We start from the raw sequence: 22,302 nt of genomic DNA on the forward strand, positions 1-22,302 counted from the left end.
AAATCTTCCAAAGCCACATGGAATAAGCTGCCAGCAACTCTGGGTAGCCTTATGTGCTCTCCAGCGCACTCCTGCTGGGTTTTCTCCTAAAACTGGAAATTCTAACAATAACTCTTTGTAAGTACTATAGAAAGATTCCTTGTTGCCTATATATATATTTAAAGATTTGATTGACCAAAGAAGCTATAGTTATCTTGCATGTACCCCTGTGTGATCTGAAATAGGGAATAGAAGAGCTTAAAATCCTGAATATTTTTTTCTCATGAAAATCTTTAAAATGTCAGCTGCTTCTATGAAATAAACACACTTTCTGGGTACATAGATTCCATTTAAAGACATAGGAGTGGGCATTTAAACTGCTATGGTGCTCATGAGTAATAGAGGCCATTAAGTAGTGAGGGCAGGAAATAGCATTGATACACCCACAAATGGTTGTCTTCAAAAAACTTGGGAGTGAGGAAGAGCTTATGGGGGGAAATTGATTAAAAAACAGGTCTGGGGATTCTTGAAAAATTTACATAAACCAACCAACCTGCCTGGAGGAGAGACATGCTGGGTTCCAAGATGCTACAGCAGTACAAATACTAAAAAATTGCAAATAAACTGACTTTACCACTGCTGACTGCATTTGAAAAGTCAAGGAGCTGTGCTAATAGTAAAGAAAAGCCTTTTTTGTACCAGTGGGGAAGGAAGAAAATTGTATTGCTTAATCCCATAAAGTAACTGAACAGCTAGAGGTTATTGGACCCATCAACTCTAAACGGCATGGAATACGGCCTAATTACAAACTAAATGGATGAAGAGAGAATCCATGTAGCCAAGCACTGATACCCAATGTCTCACATTATATACCCAAAAGCAAATGAAAAATCTGCTTCCTTATGAACACTGATAGAAAATTTCTAGATGAACCTTGAAGGTGTAATGACAAATATCAGTCTGAGTTGGGAGACGCGTCTTGATTGATTATAGAATAGTAGAATTTAGGCCTAACCTAGAATAGGGCCTGTTGGTGCTAGGCCCTGTACAAAGTTGGATAAACAGTCCCTGCCCCAAAGAGCTTCCAGTGTAAACAGACTAAACGGACACAGAGAAAGGGATGCGACATGCAAGCAGCGTGGTGGTTGGCGAACGTTAGGGTGAGGCTCAGTTTGGAGGATCTGCTGAGCAGAAAAGCAAGGAAGAGGGGCTGTAGGAGGAAGGGTAAGAGCTTGGAAGGAGACAGCATGGGGAGCCGCTGGGGTGAGGAAGAGGTGACAAGACACAGGGGCACTGAAGCAACCAGCTGCTAGTATTTACATATCAGCACTCGGGAGGAGCCTCAACAGGACGGTTTTACAAATTGCACAGCCCGAATCCGTGAAAACCGCCCGTGCCTCCGGGCGAGTGTTAAGCTGCAGTTCCTCGGCCGGCCACTGGGTGGCAGGAAAGGAAAGCGGGGGGGGGGGCGGTTAAGGGGGCAAGGCGGGAGACAGCAGGGAACAAACAAAACCTCCTGTGGGGGGGGGGGCAGGGCTCGGATCTCCCTTCCCTCCGCGCCGGCACCACAACCCCGAGCCGGGCCCCGGGCGGGGCTCTGCCTGGGGGCCCCGGGGTGCCGCCGCCCTCGCCCTCCTCATCCCATTCCCCGCCCGGGGCTCCGCGCAAGAGCAGACTCCGCAGCTCCGGCAGGGGGCGGGGTTGGAGGACTGCGGGGAGTCGGTCCCACAGAGCGCCCAGCTGGCAGGGGGACGGTCTCTCAACCGGAAGTAGAGGCCAGCGTGTGTGGCCGGAAGCTGGGGAGGGGCGGCGGGTGTCGGCGCGCGCGCTGGGGGGGGCCGCTCCACGGGATGGGGCAACGGTTCCGGGTGCTGAGGTGCTTCTCCTGCGGCACCTTCCAGGTCCACCAGGTGGGGCAGCTTGGGGAGTTAACGGGAGGGTCTCTGGTCTTTGGGGGGGGGTTTCTGGTCGGGGGGGGCGAGGTGTTGGACGGGGGGGCGACGAGGTCTTGGGGGGGGCGAGGTGTTGGGCGGGGGGGCGGCAGCGTCTTGGGGGGGGCGAGGTGTTGGGCGCGGGGGGCGGCGAGGTGTTGGGTGGGGGGGCGGAGGTCCTTACTCCTGGGGGAATTGCGCACCAAAAATTTAAAATTCTGCGCCCAATCTACATTTGTTGTAAATCGCACTGTCATGATACAGAGATTGCATTACGGTATTGTATGAGATGAATTGAAAAATACTATTTATTTCATTTATCATTTTTACAGTGCAACTCTTTGTAATAAAATAATATAAAGTGATCAGTGTACACTTTGTATTCTGTGCTGTAATTGGAATAAATATATTTTAAAATGTAGAAAATCATCTAAAGTATTTAATACATTTCAGTTGGTATTCTGTTGTTTAACAGCGCAATTAAAACTGCGATTAATCACGATTTTTTTTAATCACGATTGATTTTTTTGAGTTAATCGCGTGAGTTACGTGCAATAATTAGGGCTGTCAATTAAATACAGAATTTGAGTAATAATTCTTTTAAACTACAATACAGTAGCTTATTTACTGCACCCCTCAGAAGCAGTGCAAAGGTTTGGGGAAGTCAGGGTAACGGAGGACCTGAAGGAGAGGGAAGTAATTGCTGGGAAGGATCCTAGGAGTGAACCTGAAGAGTTGTTGGGTGTGGGTGGGAGAAATATAGAACAGTTGGAGTTTTTGGGTTGTGGATTGTTAGGGAGTTGGGGAGCCTCACCCATGTAAACTCTGTCTGAGCCCTAGCCTCTGTCAGTCAGATACAGCTGTCCCATCCCCATGTGTCCCTGCACCTTTACTCAGGCACCTCTTGTGTCCCTGAGCTCCGCTCAGCCACCCCCATCCCCTTGTATCCCTGCACCCCCTTGTCCCCTTGTATCCCTGCATCTATGCAGCCCCCCACTCCAGTCTGTCCCCGCCCACTAGCGCATCTGAACCCCAGTCTGTGACCCTCCCAGCAGCCCTGTGTGCCCCGCTCTGTCTGTCCACCCCCTATCCCATGCCTTCTCACCTGGCCTCGCATGCAGGGTACTGTGAGGAACGTAGCCTCTTCTCACTATTGCCTGCTGGCTGCAGTGGCCGGTGAGCCAGCTTCCCTCTGTTCTGATGCCACAGCAGCCCCTGGTGGGCGAAAGGCATAACTGCAGTGCCTGTCCAACATAAGGTATTTTCTGCAGAGGAAAGAAAAAGTCTGCAGGGAATGTGAATTCTGCGTGTGTGCAGTGGCGCGGAATTCCGCCAGGAGTTGGTGCTTGGGGGAGAGGAAGTCGGGGGGAGGGGGGGGAATCCTGCATGGGTCTCTGGCCTGGCGGTGGTGAGGTCTTGGGGGTGTCCTGCAGCGGCTCTGGCCAAGGGAGTTTTATAGGGGTGCTCTGGCCTCAGGGGGCTGAGGCCTGGGGAGGTCTGTTGAAGGCATTGCAGGAGCTCAGAGATCTGTCCAGCTGAAGGGAGACAAGCAGCTGCAGCCAGTGTAGGCCTAGAGCAGTACAGGTGGGTGATGTCTCACTATGTGCTGGGCAGTTGGGGCCTGAAGGCAAATGGCACATCCCTGCTATTAGACTCAGTGCTGACTGCTCTCCTCAAATCATTGTCTTAGGTTAAAAAGAGCAAAAAATGGAGCTGCAAAATGTGTGGTGAGAAGCAGTTGCTGCTAAAGGTGAGTGTGCGGAGACTGTTTCTTTATGTTGTGCTAGAGCCAGAGCGAGACCTTCTCTCCCTCATCTGTGCCTTAATTTCCTTTTCAGGCTTATGGCCAAGGCTCTGGATCTGACTGTAGACATCATGTCCAAAAATTAAACTTGCTGCGGGCTGGGACAGAGGTGGCAGCTGAGGGAACGTCTTGGTAGAGTATTGAGTATTTCTTATCTGTTCCTTTATTTTAATATGCAAGTCTCAATGAATGCACTCAACATCTCAGACCTCAAAATGGAAACTACATACGCTGATCTCTGGAGGGAGTGAATTTCTTACAGTTGCAAAGATGTGGAACACAATCGTGTCAAGCAGATCTTAGGGACAAATTATCCATGGAACATATTGTCCTAACCTTGTTTTTTCACTAGAAGTCCTATCAAATAAGTTCAGTTGGTAAATTGCACAGATTGTGTTTACATAGTTCACATGCAAAAATTCAGTGGATGATCTTTGAAACTGCCCCTTTTTGTTTACTTCCTGACTGACTGTGGGGGTGGTGACCTATTGCACAGACTCTGTTTAGCAGTATTGGAATAGTGCAAGGGTGAGTCCCAGTCCTCTCAGGTTGGGAGGCTAAATGAAAATCCTCACCTCCTTGTTTGCGGTGTTGGAATTCAAGTAGTTTCCATTAAGTATCAGTGGGCATTCCCCACTGCTAGTGCTGAGAGGTTTGTTTAATGTCAGCAGCTTGGGTGTAATGGTCACCGTGCTGGAAAATCTGGCTGTTTTCTGTTTTCATCACCACAGAATTCAGTTGTGGGAGACTGATCTCAAACTTTCTAGCTGTTAGTAGAACCTTCTGCTTGTTTGTAGTAGTCAGTCAAAACTAGCTGGGTGACCCAGTGAAGTATGTGTAGTGCTTCAACATTAGGCTTTTCTATATTTTTCTCTGTGTGGAGAGGAAATTATTGCTGTTCTCAATGGGCTTTAAGAAGAATTTGACTTTTCCCTAATTGATTAGTGTAGAGTCTGTGGAATTAAGCAGGCTGCCCTGAAAGGCACACTCCTATATCACTCATGCTGATTAAAAATGAACGGGTTGTGTGAGCACTGAGAGTTGTAAATGAGCCTTACTGCTCTGGGTAGGAGAAAGGAGACCTTCCGCCAACCACCCAGTCCACTTGCAAATATCTGGGAAATAGGCCTTACCATATCTACTGGCAAATTCTATAGTTCACATCTGCTGTTCTGTGGACTTGTTTTCCTACATATGTTTCATCCTGCTCTCTGTCCCTGGTGCTAATGGTTAGGTGCATATAGATGTAAGACAAATACCGTAGGAACCCTAGGCTAAATCTTTTATTTTTAGGTGTATAGAAGAACCACTGAATGACAACAAAGAGAACACAGCAGTTCCACAGGAAGAAAACATGGGCTGGCAGGTAAGATACTATGAGACAAATGGTATCTACAAAGCTAAATCAAACACCATCCAATTGTAAAGTAGCAAAGAGGGTCCCATGTAGTGCAGCGGCAAATGTTCCCTCCAAATTTTTCTGAAGACTGTGTGCTAGCTATAAAACAAATGGAGAAACTAGCCAGTGAGTGGAGAGGCTCCAGGACAGTGTGTGAATGGGATAGGATGTGTGGAAGCTCTGCTCCATGATGATGATGATTGATGATGTTTTGGAACATAACCACTAATACAGCTCAGTTTGGGATCTCTTCCCATGAAATGCTGAGCTCACTAAATTCTTATTGAAGCCAATGAAAGTTAGGACTTTAGTATCTCTGTGGTGACTCCACCTGTGGGGGCTCCTTGGAGGAATCATTCTGAGTCATTCTACAATGTTGTAGGAAGAAGAGGTGGAATTCAGTCCCGTGGTCAGCCGCTGGAATAAGTATCTGGACAAGGACAGTGAAGATCAGGAGGAGGAGGTGTATACAGACAGAGAGCAGCTGAACTCCCATAAAAGGAAGATTGTGGAAGAACAAAGGTGCAAAAATAACTTCTTCCATAATCCTTATTTTAGTTTGATGGTGGGGATTTGTTGGGCAGTATTTTGGGCATGTTCACTGAATTTAGCTGAGGCTGCAGTGACCAATCCAAACTGACCTGAGGAGTGTTGGGTACTTGGGGATGAAAACCTCACCTCTTGGCAGATCTGCACTTTTTTTATCTCTGAAATTTCCCATCTGAGCTAATCTAACATCTCTGTGAATTCCCATCTCCTGCTCCCCTACCAGGAAACGCAAGAGCAGCTTCTGCCACAACGATGCTCAGGAGTGCTTTGAGGAAAAGGGAATTTATGGGCTCGCTGATCAAGCCAAGAAAGTCAAAACCTTTGAGGTATTTTGTTGCAGCAAATGCTTCCTGCCTCTAAATTATTTTCTTTGGCCTTGTATGTGTGCTTCATTCAAAGGTTGTTATAAAATCATTTCCCCTCCTTTCTCCCATCCTTCCATGTAACCATCTCTTTGCGGGGGAGGCAGGAGGACTAAATCTGCATAACAATAGTTTATCTTTGAAGTTTATAGTTAGACAAATATAATGCTGTTTCTGTGTAAACTAGCCCCCTCTGCCTGACTCTCCCATCAGCAGAGTGATTGCATGCTCCTCACCAGTAAATTGGCTATAGATTAGGGTTGCTGTCAAAATCTCCTGTTAGCCCAGCTACTCTGTTGACCTTATATATTATGGTAGTGGGGGGATGGTGTCATGTAAGTATCCTAGCACCTCACAACCTTATGTATTTATCCCTTGTACGGGATGGGGATGTGCTAACCATCCCCATTTTACAGATGGGGAACTGAGACACTGAGAGACTAAGTGACTTGCCCAAGGTTACACAAAGTCTGTGGTGGAGCATGGAATTGAACCTGGGTCTCCAACTTCCCAGGCTAGCACTGGACTTGGCTGGCCTTCCTCACTGCTCCTTGTATCATGCTTTCCTTGCTCTTGCCACAATTGGGCAGTGACTGCTTGTAATTAACAATGTAGTGGGTGGCTCTGGCCCTGTTGTGAAGGAGTCAGTCAGAGGGTGGTGGTAACAAGTATCGAATTTGCTGAATATGCGGTCAGTAAAGAGATTTCACAAATAATTATTTACTCTGCCCCTTTCTTAGTTCAGCTTCATCGGTCCTCTGGTTGAGAGGAGTGAAATACAGCTTCAGTAAATAAAGAGCCAAGCTCCAGCCCCTAATTCTTAAAACAAGCAGGCCTCCTTTTTCAAACCAGAGGTTGGATGAAACTGCACCCTGGGCAGCTGACTAAAGAAGAGGTGCTGAGCTACACCCAAACACCAGAGATCCTGGTTTCCTGAGCTTTCCCAGTCTGAGCCCTGTTTGTAAACAATTTTATACCAGCATAACTATATTTTAGTTAGCGATATAAATTTTTTTTAACCAAAATAATGAAATCAGTACAACTGCTAGTGTGGACCCAGTTTAACAGGTGCTTAGTGGTGTAGCTTATTCCCTCATTGAGGGGAGGAGAAAGGCTGGATGGTCTATAGCCTTGGACGTGGGAGACCCAGGTTCAGTGTCCTGCTCTGCCAGAGACTTCCTGTGGGACCTTGGGGTAAGTTACTCAGTGTTAGTGTTCTCCATCTGTACAATGGGGATAATAGCACTGCCCTGCCCCCTGGGGGTATTGTGAGGGTACATACATAAAGATTGTGAGGCACTCAGATACTACAGCGATGGGGGCAAAATGAGTACCTAGAAAGATAATGTATAGACAGCCCGATAGAGGTCAGGAGATCAAACCAGCAGGGTTCCCCTTTCATCTGCTTATTTAGGATTATATGCTGATGACTAATTAAGTGATGTGTTCTTTTATGATCTTTGTGTAAGTGAAATGAAATATTTGGATATACTCAACCTCTAGTGAAATACAATTTCAAAACAGCTCATATTCTTTGCGCAGTAGAGTTGAGCTGGGCAGAGTGGGTTCTGCTTCATGACTGTTCTTTTCTACCATGTGTTAGAATAGCTGGCTCTGTACCAATCTCACCTCTCCCTGGAAAGTGAGGGGATGAGGAATAGCAGTGAGGCTGTTTGGAAGAACAGGATTACTTCTTGCATGTCTGTCTTGTCAGTTCTGTGTTCACCAGGCTCACTGTAGTTAGGCTATAGCACCAGCAAGCACAGCCATTTTGTCTTTCTTGTTACAGAGCAGGAAAGATTCAACAACTGTAGCTGAACAGGACTGTGGAGATTATATATGTAACAGCATTGTGGTTCCTGCTATCAATGAGTTTTGGGTACCTGAGAATACACAAGCTCCAGAGTCAGCTGATGTCACCGTGTCCAAGTGGGAAAAATTTCTCCTGTCTCCCAGCAGCTGTAATAATGGTAACTTAACCCTTGCAGCACAGAAGAACAGTTGGAAATTAGAGACACAGGGGGCCTCTGCAGGAAACTTTCTAATGGCTGATGGATATCCACAGCAGGAGGAAGATTCTGTATCTCCAGGCACAGGTACCCAAACTGAAAAGAGCTTCACCAACAATAAGTATATAGCACAGAAATATACCTCAAAGCTTCATAGCACCACACTGGCTGCCAGTGTGCAGACTGCCTTTGACATCAGCCATGCAGCTATTGGGAATGTGCTTTCTGGAAAATATAAGGACCACCTGATTAGGGCAGGGTCTGATGTTGCAGAGAATAATGAAGGCAGGTTGTACTTGGCCTGCACTGTGATGCCAGCGAACTGTTTATCTAAGGACACTGTGACCTTTGCTTCTACAGATCCTTTTGCTAACTCTAGTGGTGTGCCTCAGTGTCTTACTGCTCTAAATAGCAGCCTCTTTTGCACAGATGATGATTTTGATGATGATCTTTGAAAAGTTCCAGGCTCTACACTTTGACTCTCTCTCTGCCCACCTGAGACTGGCTAGGCTTTTACTTTTCTAGCCAGCCCTCCTACTTCTGCTGTTGAAGTGACTCACTTCAAGTGAGGCATAGTGTAGCCTAGTAAATACCATTAGTGTTTCTCAGTTTGTTAGAACATTGCACATTTTCATGCTCTGTATTTTGCCAGATAGATGAGGTGTGGTGAAGTGTTTCCTTTTTAAGCCAGAGTTGGAGCATTTATGCTTATCACCTCTATAAAAAGCTGTTTTTAAAAGCCTGGGTTTTTTTCCCCAAGGTGTGTGATGATCCTTAAAGCCTGTTGGTGTCCCTAGTTTAACAACCCTAGCTGCCTATGGAAATGCTATTGGGAAGGATAGAGTCTTAATCCCTCACTTTCTTCCAAAGTTAGAATTAACATGGAATGAATATTGTGAGGGAAATATCCCTGATCTTTCTGTTTAGAGAAGAAAAACTGACCTATGAGACTTTTTCCATTCAGGGCAATTATTGTGGGGTTTCACTGTTCACCAGTAACAGACTTGGTTTGTAATACACTAGTTTCCTTGGGTAGCGCCTTGTACTCTCCCAGCAGCTGTGTCTGAGGAGGATGTTGAAAGGTGGGCTCTTGATCAGCCATAAGCACTAGCTGTGCTTTTCCCCCCCAGTTCCAGAGGCAAAGCCCTGCTGCTGCAGCACAAAGGTCATGGGCTGTACTGTACTGCTAGTCCCTGCTCAGGTGTACTGGGTGCTTTACCCTCTAGTACTGGAGAAGAGCTAATGTTCTGAAAGGTTAATTCATTTGTCTCTGGAATTAAGTGCATGTGTGTCATTACTCTTCTTCCATTACAAGTTAACAAACAGAACACTTGTGTGCAGGAAGACTCTGAGCTTCTACTACTCTACAATGAAGTAGGAGCCCTTACTCCTGCATTGACTGTTGTAGTGCAGACATGATTTGAGCCAGTCATTCCTCCTAGGGGGAGGGAGGAATTTACTAAGCGATCTGGGAAGTGTAGCTGTTCTCTCCAAGGGCTTGGAATTTGCTTCTGGACTAGTAGATGCTATTGGGTTGCTGGCAAAATAAGGCAAGAACCCTCCTCTGATACTTGTGTGAGCAGATACCATGAGGGTTGCACTGCTGTAGGTAGAGAATAGTTGCTGCAGAATGAGAAGCAGTTCTTGTCTCAGCAACATTCACAGCTTCTAGAAGTGAGACCATTGATTACTTCTTTACTTTGCCCAAGACCCTGAGTTCTCCCAGGTTGGGTGTTCTTCCTAAAGTAAATTCCAGCCCAGATGTATTAGTGCTTTGCAGCTTGTCCCTGGAATGGCTAGGTTACCCTGCACATTTTACAGTCAGATATTTCACAAACAAATGAATAATTAAAGACAAGAAATAATATTTATTTTTCCCAAAAAGGAATCAGAAAAAGGAGACAATGACCCCTCTGATAGGGAGACAAAGAATCAGCGTAGAACTGCTGTTCAGTTATCAGTTCACAGGAAAATGCTCTAGCTTATGCAAATGCCATTAGGAACGAGGTGGTTGCTTGGAATACTGGATGGTATCCAGTGCTGCCCCAATGTCACATTTCTTTGCCTGGAGGAGACGGGTCAGCCATCCACCATCATCAGAGAAACCCATGGAGAGCATCTGGGACAGAGATTCAATCAGGCGGGGGTCTGCTTCTGTTAAATCAAAAGTTACGAGTACAGAGTGGGATTACACCTACAGTTTAATAAACAGAGTAAAGGAGCTGAGGAACTTGTGTTGTACCTACATATCAACTATCACTGTCACCATGTTGTATAGCGAGTTACTTATCAAGGATATATCCTTTGACCTGGCTTCCTAAAGAACTTAATGCTATACAGTTCAACAGCACATGCCTTATTGTAAATGCATGATCAAACTTGATCTCCAGCATCCTTGCATGAAGAATAGCTGGAGTCAGGTAGTGGCTATTATGGCCCAGTATTCCATTACTGGCTCTCCTTAGAAAATGCCATCTTACTCTTAAGGGAATGCTCATAACATCTCTGCCCCTTGTAGGAAGCAAGGACAGCATTTCCTAATTGGTTGGCTGAATTAAATATAGTTTACTTAGCTAACTGCTTATAGTGGAATATCCTTACTAAGCATCTCTGAATTTTCCCCCTTTAACACCTAGTATTTACTACTGCCCCATAAATCTTGGGTTTTCCAATTTTATTTAGTGCACCTGGCAGTATTTGTCAGACTATAGTTTAATTTTTCCATACACAAACTGAAGTGAGGTGAAAGTGACAAACTATGAGTCATCCAGGGCAATACAAAAACTCAGCCTGAAGTTAACTTATTTCTACCACCACTCCAATGAAATGCTGCAAGAGGTGGCTACAAAGTAGCCTTAGCCATAGTTCAGCCACAGACAAGGTTTTCCGCTCTTTGTTCTTACAACCCATATGATGGACAGCATTAAAGTCCTAATACTAGCAACCCAAGGAACAATAGGCTTTATTGGAAAGGGACAGGTGGTTGACCAAAATATAGCTACGCACCTGGTGGGAGATGTGGGTAGAGTGCAGCTTCTCGTAGTCCTGTAGGTCCTGGTCTGGGAGGAACCTGAAATGGGTCTAAAGAGCTGGGACCCTGTGTCTCTGGAATTTGGAGAGACTGCAGTTCACCTGTGGAGGGATCCACTTCTTTTGAAGATAAGTGGGTCCAGTCCTCATCACCCCCTGCAGAACTACTGGATTCACCCTGTTCCTGTAAATGTAAAGACAAAGGAGCTAATGTCTTGCACAGTTCTCCAGAGTAGGATGCAAGCTCTGCTGTTATCTACCAACTACATGAAAAAGGCTTATTCCTTTCTTTTAGTGAGAGGAGTTTATGGGATTGAATGCTAAGAGCCCAACAGAAATATCTACACTGTGATTTGTGCTATTGAAATCCATTCCAGTGATGCTACTTAGTTTATGGTAGGAAGAACCAGAACAGGGCAAAAAGGAACTTGTCATGTCTGTCATCTAGTAAAGGAATTCACGTACCTGCGACAGGAAATTGCTGTCTTCCATATGTGTGGATGGAGGCTCTATCACCATCTCCTGCATCTGCTCTGTAATAGAATCTTCTTTCTCAGCGACCGGTTCTTTACTCCCTTCTGGTTTGGGCTGGCCATTTTGGCTAGTGGCACTACCTCCAGGCTCCGAATCACTCTTCTGTGAACTTGGACATGGGGGAGTCACTTTGGTTTTTTGTCCTCCATGTTCGACATCAATATCTACTTCAATGCCTAGAAAACAGTTGAGGGGGAGAAGAGTCAGTACACTTGTCTCCAGAATACAGTCCTGGAAGTTTCTTCAGTGATCTCACATTAATCTGTTATTTTAAACGAGGCTGGGGGGGGGAACTGTTCTATTTTCATCTACAGCATCTCATCCCCTCCGGGGTACCTGAAGGTAGAAGTCTAGCACTTAGAATTCCAAATGGAGTACCAGCTTGATGCACATTTTCATGTTACTGTTGTACATGTGCTTCACCTCCTCATGTCAGAGAGAGGTGCTCATTACATTCACTTAGAGGACAAAGGAGGGAACTATAATTTACACTCACAGGAGCCAGGTTAGTCCCTTGAGTCACCACTGATTCTTCCCAGTTAAATACTGACATTACATAGTAAAGTAGCATATGCCTCATCTTTTGCCTCAGTCTGAAGAATGACACTCCTAATGTCTCTCGTATGTTTGTTGGAGAATAGACCTTCACTCATTCCCACTTCACTGAGATGTGGAGAAACATGTGCCAAGCTGAGTGGCCAGAAATGGCTCAGGTCTCCTGTGAGGCAGAAGTAGGCCACTGTTCCTGTGGATACAAGCTATGGTAAAATGCTGGATTTGGGATAGCAGATTAAAAGTCACTTACCAAGAGGACTCAGCATGGCTGCAACACTCTCCCCAACATTCTTTAAAAAGGTGACATTGTGGTCCTGCGACTGGCTGTTAAAGGTTTCTTTAAAAAAAAATTAGGTACTGCAGGTTAACAGAAATTAGGAGTACCATGCACAATCTATTTCTTCAAGTTTAAAGAGGGGTTTTGGTAATTCTACCAGACCATCCTATCACACGCACACCCCCTCCCTTTAATCATTAAGTTCTAGCAAACCTGGTTTAAAAATACTTAAAAGTACAAACTTAATCCAAAGACTCCACACTACTCTGCAAAAGTGATCAGTTATTTCACCTTGAATACTTCATTGACCAAGTTATTCCATCCTTACCTTGCTCAGGGTCTGGATTTTGGGGTGCAGCACTGGCTTGTGCCTGCCCAGAGTCCTGCTCAGAGTTTTCACATGGAGTGGCAGGACCAGGGTGCCCCCAGCCATGCATCCATGCGAAGGGTGGAACCCCATGTCTCATCTTACGAAGCCAGCGACCTCTGGGAAACCACTGGGGAGGGGGAGGGCGGGAAAGTTACATGAATCCACATATTTAGACAGAGTATTCTAATTATAAGCCACAAGATACAGCTACCTAATATCTACAGTTTATCCTACATTTAGCTGTCCTCTACAGGCTCCCCTCTAGACCAGTCCTTCCCCATGCTAGAAGTTAGTTTTGCTCACCTCAAATGGATTGAGCAGTGGGCTTTGAAACATGATCATGTTGTGCTCCTTGTGGATGCCTTTCCCCTCACAGGTGCTGCATAGGTCATAGTCTGGGCAAATAGTGCATTTGAATCGAGCACCTACCACTGGTCCCTCACAGCCATCACAGATCACATTGGGGTGCACCACATTGGGGGGACGCTCCTGGTTGCACTGTGAACGATGCTCACGTCTGCACTCCTTTTTCTCTAAAAAGAAAATGCCTTTATAGTACAAAGGAAACTGGTAGATTGCCATTTTAAGTCTTTAAAGGAGTATGATCCATTGAAAGTTTCTATACATGTATTTAGTAGTACATAATATGCACACATTAGCTCTTGTCATTGAAGCCCTACTAATCAGAGGTGCTCATCATGCCTACTTATGCACTATTCATAGGATTCATATTGAATAGGATTATGAGTGGAAGATGATGGAAGGAGCTGTCTGCAGTATGATAGTTTGAGAATCCCTGCACTAGTTTATATAGATGCTACTTGCAATATTGTTTAGAGGTTACAGAAACCACAGGATTTTAGTGGATTACTTCTTCTGAAATAGATGAGCATTTGTTTGAGTCACGTTCCCAATTATTTTAATTCAAAGGTATAAGGTATCAATCCTCAAGCCATTGTTTTTAGAACAATGGAAAGTTCTCCATTTACTTTAAGTTTTCCATTAGTTTATCTGCACTCAGGCAAGAGTGCCATTTTTAAATTTTAAGTTATGTGATTCCCTCCTGAGACTGGTAAATCTCCTTTAAGAGTTCCATCTTAGACTACTGCATTAGAGGTTTTGCTCAGACAAGAATTGATGCTCTTGCCTTCAACTTTTGCTGCTTACCACAACATCTAGTCTGTAAGAACAATTTTTTTTTTTTTTAATTCTTCCCTTCCATCATTAGTCAGGATACTACCTCTACTACACCGTTCGTTGTACGATTTAAACTAAAGACATACGCAGGAAAAAGCCAGCATAAATCTGGATCAGAGCATGATATTGAGACCAGTCTATTCAATAGCTCCTGACTAGTTCTCATGTGAAGGGGTATTTAAAAAAAAAAAAAAAACAACCCACCACACCCACAAGAGTTCTAGAATAAGAGGTCTGCTTTGCTGAATATATTGCAATTGCTAGTGTCCCTCTCTTAAACCTCAAAGCCAAAAGTCAGCAATGCCCCTCAAGTATTAGCTTTTCCAGGTTGGATTTTTACATTGTTGCTCCAGTGCAAGAATCGTTAGAGGACTGGTCCTCAGAACTAAGTTATGCATTAAGGAAGTAGTTTCACACCCCAAACCTACACTTAATGAAATGTAATCACAATCAGTTTCTCAAGGCTGAGAATGGATAACTTTTTGCCCCACTTCAGCAGCCTTATAACTTCCAGTCTATTCCATTCCTTAACTTGTATCATGTCAGTACCAAGATCCATCAAGTTTGTGCCCCATTGTTCCAGGCATCATGCAAACATCATAAGACACAATACAAACTTTTCAGAGAAGTTTAGAGAAAACAAGCAGGTTTAATAGACAGGAAGGGAGGGACAAGGAGCAGTGATATGCAAACTGTGCATGTCTCAGTCTTTGAAGCTATGCGAGCAGAGCGTAAAGGTATATGTGAGCACTGACTCCAACCATCAGAGTGCTACTATGAGGTATGTTAAAATGCTAGTAAAATCAGAGAGGAGTACTGAATGAGTCATGATTAAGAATGAAATTGCACAACTCTTCTCATCGGTGGATAGTGCTAGTGAAGGTCCAGCCATGTTAGGTTTTTCTTAAAGTAACTATCCAATAATGTGAATTTTGTATTAGAGTAGAATCTGACAGTGGATTTTCTAGTTTATTCCCTGCTCAGCAAAATTGAATAGGGTTCCTCCAAGCCCATAAACACCTTTTTCATGCTTTGTTCACCCTGCCTTCAAGGGACCCATATCACAGTACCATCCTTGTAGCAGAGGAAGGCAAGTGTGCTTCCTTGCCTATTGCTCCTGAAGCAGCCAATGTGTTCACCCTTCCTTAGGTACTCCGAGTATTACCTCTGCCATACTCGGTAACTCATTACAGAAGCACAATGCCAACCATGCGTCTCTTTGTGGTGGTATAGCAGCTCTCAAGAGCTAAGGTTACCTTTGATGTAAATACGAAAAATGCCATCCTTCACATATGGCAGTGCCATCTTGAGTTCTTCATCACTGGAGAAGGCAATCATGTCCCCATCTTCATCTGGAGAAGACAGAGATTGATAAACTGGATAGAAGTGATAATCGGGAAGAGATGCAAGTAAGTCATTGTTTTCATACAGTGACTTAGGCTCAGTAGTCTTAAGTATTTTGCTAAGAATGGAGACTAACGATCAAGCAACACCTCACTGCTTTGAATGTTAGAACCTGTCTGTTAAAGTAAAGAGAGAGGGAATAAAAATGTTGATTATCTACCCTCGCCTCAAAATGGCACTTGGTTCTTACTCACAGAACCCAGATTAAGCAAAAGGGGACAGTAAAACCAATTACAGTAAAAGCTTTGTTATCTGGCATGTTGCGGGGGTGGAGGGTGCTGGTAAATCAAAAATTCCAGTTAACCAAGAGGGAGGGAGTTTGGGTGCAGGAGGTGGCTCAGAGATTAGGGTGCAGGAGGGGTTTTGGGGTGCCGGATCAAGGCCACGCTCACTTTGCGGAGGCACCCCCCCCACAAGAAGGAACCTGTCTCAGCAGCTCCTAGGCAGAGGTGCGGCCAGAGGCTCTGCACGCTGCCTCAGCCCGCAGGTGCCGCCCCCAAAAGCTCTCATTGGCTGCGGTTCCCAGCTAATGGGCGTTGTGGAGCCAGCACTCAGGGCAGGGGCAGCACGCAGAGCTGTCTATCCACGCCTCCGCCTAGGAGCGGCAGGGACATGTCGCCACTTGTGAAGAGCTGCCCAAGGTGAGCGCTGCCTTGATCCAGCACCCCAAAGCCCCAACCCCTTGCCCCACGCCCCCTTCCACACCCAAACTCCCTCACAGAGCCTGCGCCCCCCTCCCACACGCCAAACCTTTTGTGGCCGTTCCTCCGCCTAGGAGCAGCAGGGACATGTTGCTGCTTCTGTGCAGCCACGCAGAGCCAGGTAAGGAGCCAACCGGACTATAAACCAGACTTTCAATGAAGATCAGAAATGCTGGTTTTAGAGCTTTCCAGTTGATCAAGTGCCAAACAACATAGCTTTTACTGTACTTAGACCCAAAGTTTGACCTACTTGAGAGTTCTATGCAGTGTTGTAGCCAAGTCGGTCCCAGAATATCAGGGCCAACTTCTGTTGGTGAGAGACACAACCATTCAAAAGCTCTTCTCTGTCACCAACAGAAGTTGGTCCAATAAAAGGTATTACCTCACCCACCTTGCCTCTCTACTTGAGAGTAGTTTGGTAGGGAAGTATCTTCTGTTTACACACCCACCACATTGGTATAGTTTTAAAGACACAAGCACTGCAGCAATGGTTATAGAGTGGAGGGTATGTTTAAATAAGTCTCACTGTGTCTGCAGTACTGTGTTGCCACAGCAGCAACTCCCATGAAGAAGCTAGGTTGCTGAGCTGTAGGTGTTCTTGTTAAGAACTGGCAGTGGAGGGAACTGAGAAAAATCTTACAAGGAAGCCATTTCACAGTAAACGAGTTAACTACCATCTGAAGAAAACAGGCCCCTCAGCGTAAGATATTTAAGAACTAAGTAGTTGGCACTGAAATATGTTGCTCTTTAATCAGCATAAAGTCACTGTATGAATAATACTTTCAAGGAAGTTTGATACATCTCATAGAGAGAAGCGGGCAAGTCTCCTCAATGCTTTGCCAGCTTGGTAAGAGCTGGTCTAGACACAAAAGACATTGATAAGGAAAGGGGAGATGGATACTGTGTGAACTGAACTTCAGTTCATGTTAGTGAAGAGTTGGCAGAACAGCAGCAAGAGCCTTTCTTTCTGTAATTTGAGCTAAGACAAGTCCCACTTTATGTACTTCCTTCTAAGGGCTTGTCTTCACCCACAGTGCTACAGCAGTGCAGCTATGCCCTTACAGCGCCTTAGTGAAGATGCTCCCATCAGCATAGTTAATCCACCTCCCTGAGAAATGGTAGCTATGTCAGCAGTGGAAAGAAGTCTGTCCACACATGGGGGGAAGGGTGGGGTGTTAGGTCAGTATAACCAAGTGTCTCAGGGGTGGAAAATCCACACCCCTGAGCAATGCAGTTATAGGGACATAAGTGTAGTGTAGACCAAGCCTTAAGCATTTACAGAGATGCAAAAAAGCCTATGAACGTGTGTAAGGAAGTTAAGCTCTTGAGGCAAAGCTGTGGCACAAAGCATTGTTCCAAGAGCTATTTGGTGTTCCTGGCTTTCCTTCAGCGGAGCAGCCAGGTCCCCTCGGGGCACGTCCTATCGGATAGAAAGGAGATCAAGCTCTTAGTGATCTACCGTGGGGTCCTCCCTTCCTCTCTTGAGACCTCCGAGGTAGCTTAGAACTTGAAAAACGCTTATTGATCCAGGAGCCCGTGAAGTTTCACTGCGAGGGCTTCACTGCGCCTGGGATCTCTGCTGAAGGCGACAGAGCCGGACAAACCAAGCCCCAGACCTAAAACCAGCTGGGCCGCCGGCGGCGGCGGCGGCGGGGTTTCCGTGTAGACACGCCAGGCCCCCAAAGGTGCTGTTCAATCGCACGCACCCGCTAAGGTCGAACCAGACCCTCGTGTGTCCCCCCCGGACCCCTCCGCGGCCGCTCACCCTTGTAATGCATCTGGAAGGTGCCGGGGGCCGCCCCGGCCCGCAGCAGCCCCGGGAAGATCTCGCAGACCTTGTCGCGCACCTCCGGGTAGCGGGCGGGCGGCGCGAGGGCGAAGCGGCGGATCTCGCGGACCGCCTCCTCCTTGCCCAGCAGGAAGGCCTTCACCGTCAGCGCGGCCATGGCGGGGCAGTGGCGCAGCAGGAATTCGAGGCGGCGGGCGGCTGAGGCTCCGGCGAGAGCGCGGCTCGAACCCGTGAGCTCCCTCCGCCCGCCGGCCCGCCCGCCTTATACCCCTGCTGGCGGGAGGCCGGGCCTGAGCCGGGAAAGTCCCCACCCCGCGGCGCCCCGCTAGGGGGAAGGCAGGGCGGGACCCGGCGCGACTCGGGCACCTTCTCAGCGCCCGGGCGCGGGAGGGGGGCTCGGCTCGAGCCTGAGGAGCTCGCGCTTGTAGGGCGGGGGAGGGGAGGATGTGACTCTGAGGAGGCCGGGGGGGGGGGGGTCTAGATTCGGGGGCGGGGTCTGAAGCCTGAGGAGACGGGGGGGGCTAGGGCGGCGGAGGGGTCTGAAGCCTGAGGAGACCGTGGGGGGGGGGGGGGGTTGGAAAGGCGGCTAGAGCCTGGCGTGGGGGCGGCGGTGAGGAGAGGGAGGTACTGGGAGGCAGTAGTGATACCTGATCCCGAGTGGGTGGCGACAGCCCACAGGGAACGCGCCTTGTCAAAGCCATAGGTAACCGTGACTCAGCACTTTCCCCTCTGCTCCAGTCAGAGGAGATGGAGGCGAGGAAGGCCTGCCTGACAGTAGCTGCCCACGCCCAGCTGATGTTTTGGGTGGGGATCAAGCCCTCCCAAGAGCCACAGGTAAACGCAGAAGGTGTTGCTGGCAAGTGGCTCCACAGGTGGCCAGAGAGTGAATGAAACTGATGTTCACACTGAGGCCAATAGTTCACCCTTAGTGCAAAACCACTGACGGTAATACAGATATACTGGGGATGAATTTGGCCCATTGAGTCTAAAGCTCAATTTAGAAAGATGCAATTGGATTAAAAATAATATTTTAGAAAAGGAACAGTTTTTATCTACAACATCGGTAACAAGAGTTAATACGTTATTATTTGTGCTCTGGCAGCATCCAAAGACTCTTGGTTTGAGCATTGGCCTGCTAAACCCCGGGTTGTGAGTTCAATCCTTGAGGGGGCCATTTAGGGATCTGGGGCAAAAATTGGGGATTGGTCCTGCTTTGAGCAGGGGGTTGGACTAGATGACCTCCTGAGATCCCTTCCAACCCTGATATTCTATGATACCCCGGTCAGGACTGGGGCCCTATTGTGCTAGGTGCTATACAAATACAATATAGACATGGAACTGCTCTGAAGAAGAAATGTATTTTAAACACCTATGGTACGCCTCACTCTTTACACTATTTGTTTACCTTTTGTGGTGCTATCTTACTGTTTTACTTGTACTAGTACAAATTACTAACCATCCATCATAAGTCTATTGTTGATGAAACAGGTGACAGTTATAGTTAAGGACAGTTTGTGTTTGCTATTTAATCCACTGTGCTCATCCCAAAAAGTAATATAATACAGATTCTGCTGTGTGTTGGACTCTTGCCCCTCCCTGAAGTGTTTTGAATACCAGCATGGAGTGAGACAAGTTACAAGATTCAGAAACCTGTACATTAGAACTGTATTCATATTATTCTTCCTCCAGTGTCTTTTTATCCTTGTACACCTCTTGTGTGTTCCCCTTTCTGGTTTTCTCTTTTCTTTCTTCCTTTTTTACTCTTTCCAGCCCCCACTCTTTTTTGCCTCTTCTCAACAAAGCCAGGAGTTTCTTTTTTACTTGACTCTGCTTTAACAGGGCTTTTTAACTCCCTCTACCTTCAGATTTCAACTAGGCCACTTTTGGCCATAGATGTGCTGAGGAAATCTGTCTCCCAGAACAAAAGAATGAATGGTTCCAAGTGTAGGAGACAAGCGAGAGGGTGCTGGGTTCTTTTAATCAAAATATAAAGCTCTATATATGAGCTTCAAATGAATGAGTGACTACAGATAATATTTAATGTCTCCAGCTCTCAGTATAATGGAAATATGATCCAGTTCACCCGAAAGTGATTTAACAAACCTTCAGCACCTTCCAGCAGCTGCCAGTGGGTTTTGATATCTGAGGCTTGTCAGCGTTTTTAAACTTGGTTAGTTAAATACAACAACAACAACATCTGTGCATCATTCAAGAACCGATAATGCTGAAGAATGAGATTGAAATTGGTGCTTCTGTTATTTTACAACACAGCATCCAAAAACCTCCAGCATGGAGACATGACTGCATAACTTCTGCTATGCCACAGTATGATATCCAAGGACCTTCAGCATTGAGTGTTACTGTAGCTCTTGCTCTGGTGGACATGGCATCTGAGACCCTTTAACCTTGACTTGTTGTGTTGCTTCCATAATGTTATCAAGCAGTGATAGGCAGGACAGAGTGCTTGGTGGAATGGGGCTCCAAAATCCATTCGCTTTGATAATCAGAAGGTGAATGTGTTAGTTAACAAGATTTGCCTCATGTTCAATAGGTACCATATACCTGCCCTCCTCTTAGTAAATGTAGCTAAGTAATTGTTCTAATAATCTCTACTGGATCTGGATTTTTGGGACATAAAAATAGCTGCTTGTTGACATCAAGAAGGATGTTTGGGGGCTTTCCAAGTTTGTTGGCAGCAATATTTGCAGATCAGATACAGTTGATAGGATTCTTAATCAGGTCAGATAAGGCAGAAGAAGCTGTCTGAACCTTCCAAGTATAATTAAAGATGGATCAATGAGTATTAGGTTCCCAGTTAGTGTTAATTTCATTTCACCTTAAGGGCCTGCTGCCCTGATTTTTAGTGACACATACTTCTTAACCTAACATAATGGGAAATCTTGAGTGGCCTTGTCATGAATTAAATGCTCTTTAAAGTTAAGAGAAAGATTTATTTCTTTTTTAGGATGAAAAAATATTTAAAAAAAACCACCAGACATATTTTAGACTCAGCAGTATATTCAGCTGCCCTGGTGAATCAATGAAATGTCTGAAGACACAAATTAATTTTAAAATAATTATGACATGTTTTTTATTTAAAGTATATTTATTTTTATAGAAGACAGAATTGCTCCTTTTTGCCTTAGGAAGAACCACGTGAGTTGCTTGGTAATAATGTTTTATGGCCATTGATCCGACTTGAAGTGATGAGTTACTGTTTAAACACGAGCAGGTAAATAGTGCTGCGTCTGTAATGAAACATTTTACTAGGTTTGTAGACACAGGTACATGGGGCTAATGATCCTAAACATGAAAGGGTTTGTAGGCAAAACAGAGACATAATCCACTAGCCCTCCCTTTTTTTCATCTTATTTAAATTTGGAATTATTTCAAAATGCTGGTGAAAGTTATTGACTTGACATTACAGGAGACTGAAGTCTTCTGTTTATCCACAAAATAGAAACAGCATGTCCACCAGCAATACAAAGATCCCCCTCCCCACACTGTCTTTGCCAGTGTACCTCAGTCATGTCCTGGCAGGCTCACCAGGGTGTGCAGACAGTACAGCCTATATGTACTTTCTGTCCTTTGTCCCTGTGCTGACAATGGGGCCTATCAGTGTCATTTGTGAAGGTGGACCTTTGCCCCACTAGGAAATGGTCTCAGAACATCAACTCACATTCTATTGACACTAACCTAGCCTCAAACACAGAAACACTAACAATTTTTGGTATTAAAAACATGGGTAGTATTTAGACAAGTGAAATGGAGGTGTATTCCATTCCTATTCACCCTCCACAAATGTTTGTCCTATAGGGTTCTTTTGGGGTGTAAGGATTTCTTTATCCCTCTCACAGATGTGCTAAATACTGTTGCTCCAGATTAATTTATTCATCCATAAAAAGCAAGAGCTGCACCAAATTAAAAACAGAAGGAGATCTAAAATTTGGCTAGTGTGAACTTTAATTCAGTTAGCAAATATGAAAGGTGGCCAAAAGCCAGAGGAAGTTTCCCTATCCTAATTGGTGTGTATTGAGTCATGCTAGGTCTTCTGTTTATGACATCATGCTCCTTCCAGAAGTTTCCTAGCTGAAAAATAACAACAAAGGCAAGTATTTGGAATTTGCACTCTGAGGCCTCATAAAGGGTATTGCTGTTTGCTTATCTTATCTGTCTGTAATTCACCTGTGTCCCATATCACTGTCCTTTCTCCTCAAAGTCTGCAGAGTTTCTCATAGTGAATCTGATCCAGCTAAAAGAAAAGGAGTACTTGTGGCACCTTAGAGACTAACAAATCTATTTGAGCAAAAGCTGTAGCTCATGAAAGCTTATGCTCAAATAAATTTGTTAGTCTCTAAGGTGCCACAAGTCCTCCTTTTCTTTTTGCGGATACAGACTAACACGGCTGCTAC

General features: G+C 45.6%; 2 protein-coding genes across 4 annotated transcripts; one reads left to right on the forward strand and one right to left on the reverse strand.

Moving 5' to 3' along the window:
• Window positions 1–1,750: 1,750 nt before the first annotated feature.
• MRNIP (MRN complex interacting protein) lies at window positions 1,751–10,259 on the forward strand. 2 transcript variants are annotated; one of them, XM_077825278.1, is made up of 7 exons: window positions 1,751–1,889; window positions 3,601–3,660; window positions 3,749–3,846; window positions 5,008–5,080; window positions 5,496–5,635; window positions 5,886–5,988; window positions 7,814–10,259. In XM_077825278.1, exons 1-7 carry the CDS (start codon window positions 1,830–1,832, stop codon window positions 8,486–8,488), a joined length of 1,209 nt encoding a protein of 402 aa, XP_077681404.1. In that variant the 5' UTR covers window positions 1,751–1,829; the 3' UTR covers window positions 8,489–10,259. The 2 variants fall into 2 exon arrangements, with proteins under 2 accessions (XP_077681404.1, XP_077681405.1); XM_077825279.1 differs by lacking the exon at window positions 3,601–3,660 and having other exon boundaries at window positions 1,759–1,889.
• On the reverse strand, window positions 9,882–18,146 carry SQSTM1 (sequestosome 1). 2 transcript variants are annotated; one of them, XM_077825277.1, is made up of 8 exons: window positions 17,867–18,146; window positions 15,253–15,348; window positions 13,229–13,332; window positions 12,758–12,926; window positions 12,403–12,489; window positions 11,529–11,773; window positions 11,040–11,247; window positions 9,882–10,187 (listed from the first exon to the last, which is right to left on the reverse strand). In XM_077825277.1, the coding sequence occupies exons 1-8, from the start codon at window positions 18,045–18,047 to the stop codon at window positions 10,030–10,032; spliced, it is 1,248 nt and encodes a 415-aa protein (XP_077681403.1). In that variant the 5' UTR covers window positions 18,048–18,146; the 3' UTR covers window positions 9,882–10,029. The 2 variants fall into 2 exon arrangements, with proteins under 2 accessions (XP_077681403.1, XP_077681402.1); XM_077825276.1 differs by having other exon boundaries at window positions 13,103–13,332; window positions 17,867–18,145.
• Between the last annotated feature and the right edge of the window lie 4,156 nt (window positions 18,147–22,302).

This window comes from Eretmochelys imbricata, chromosome 8, assembly GCF_965152235.1.
Source record: "Eretmochelys imbricata isolate rEreImb1 chromosome 8, rEreImb1.hap1, whole genome shotgun sequence".
Classification (NCBI taxonomy): Eukaryota; Metazoa; Chordata; order Testudines; family Cheloniidae; genus Eretmochelys; species Eretmochelys imbricata.

Bases quoted from the DNA above. Each gene is read 5' to 3' on its own strand.
- SQSTM1 (XM_077825276.1), bottom strand. From the start codon at position 18,047: ATGGCCGCGCTGACGGTGAAGGCCTTCCTGCTGGGCAAGGAGGAGGCG. The intron at 12,927-13,102 runs GTGAGCAAAACT...CCCCCTCCCCAG, and splicing joins CACTGCTCAATCCATTTGAG to TGGTTTCCCAGAGGTCGCTG. The intron at 10,188-11,039 runs GTGCGTAGCTAT...TTGATTTAACAG, and splicing joins CTACCCACATCTCCCACCAG to AAGCAGACCCCCGCCTGATT.
- MRNIP (XM_077825278.1), top strand. From the start codon at position 1,830: ATGGGGCAACGGTTCCGGGTGCTGAGGTGCTTCTCCTGCGGCACCTTC. The intron at 3,661-3,748 runs GTGAGTGTGCGG...TTTCCTTTTCAG, and splicing joins AGAAGCAGTTGCTGCTAAAG to GCTTATGGCCAAGGCTCTGG. The intron at 5,636-5,885 runs GTGCAAAAATAA...CTCCCCTACCAG, and splicing joins AAGATTGTGGAAGAACAAAG to GAAACGCAAGAGCAGCTTCT.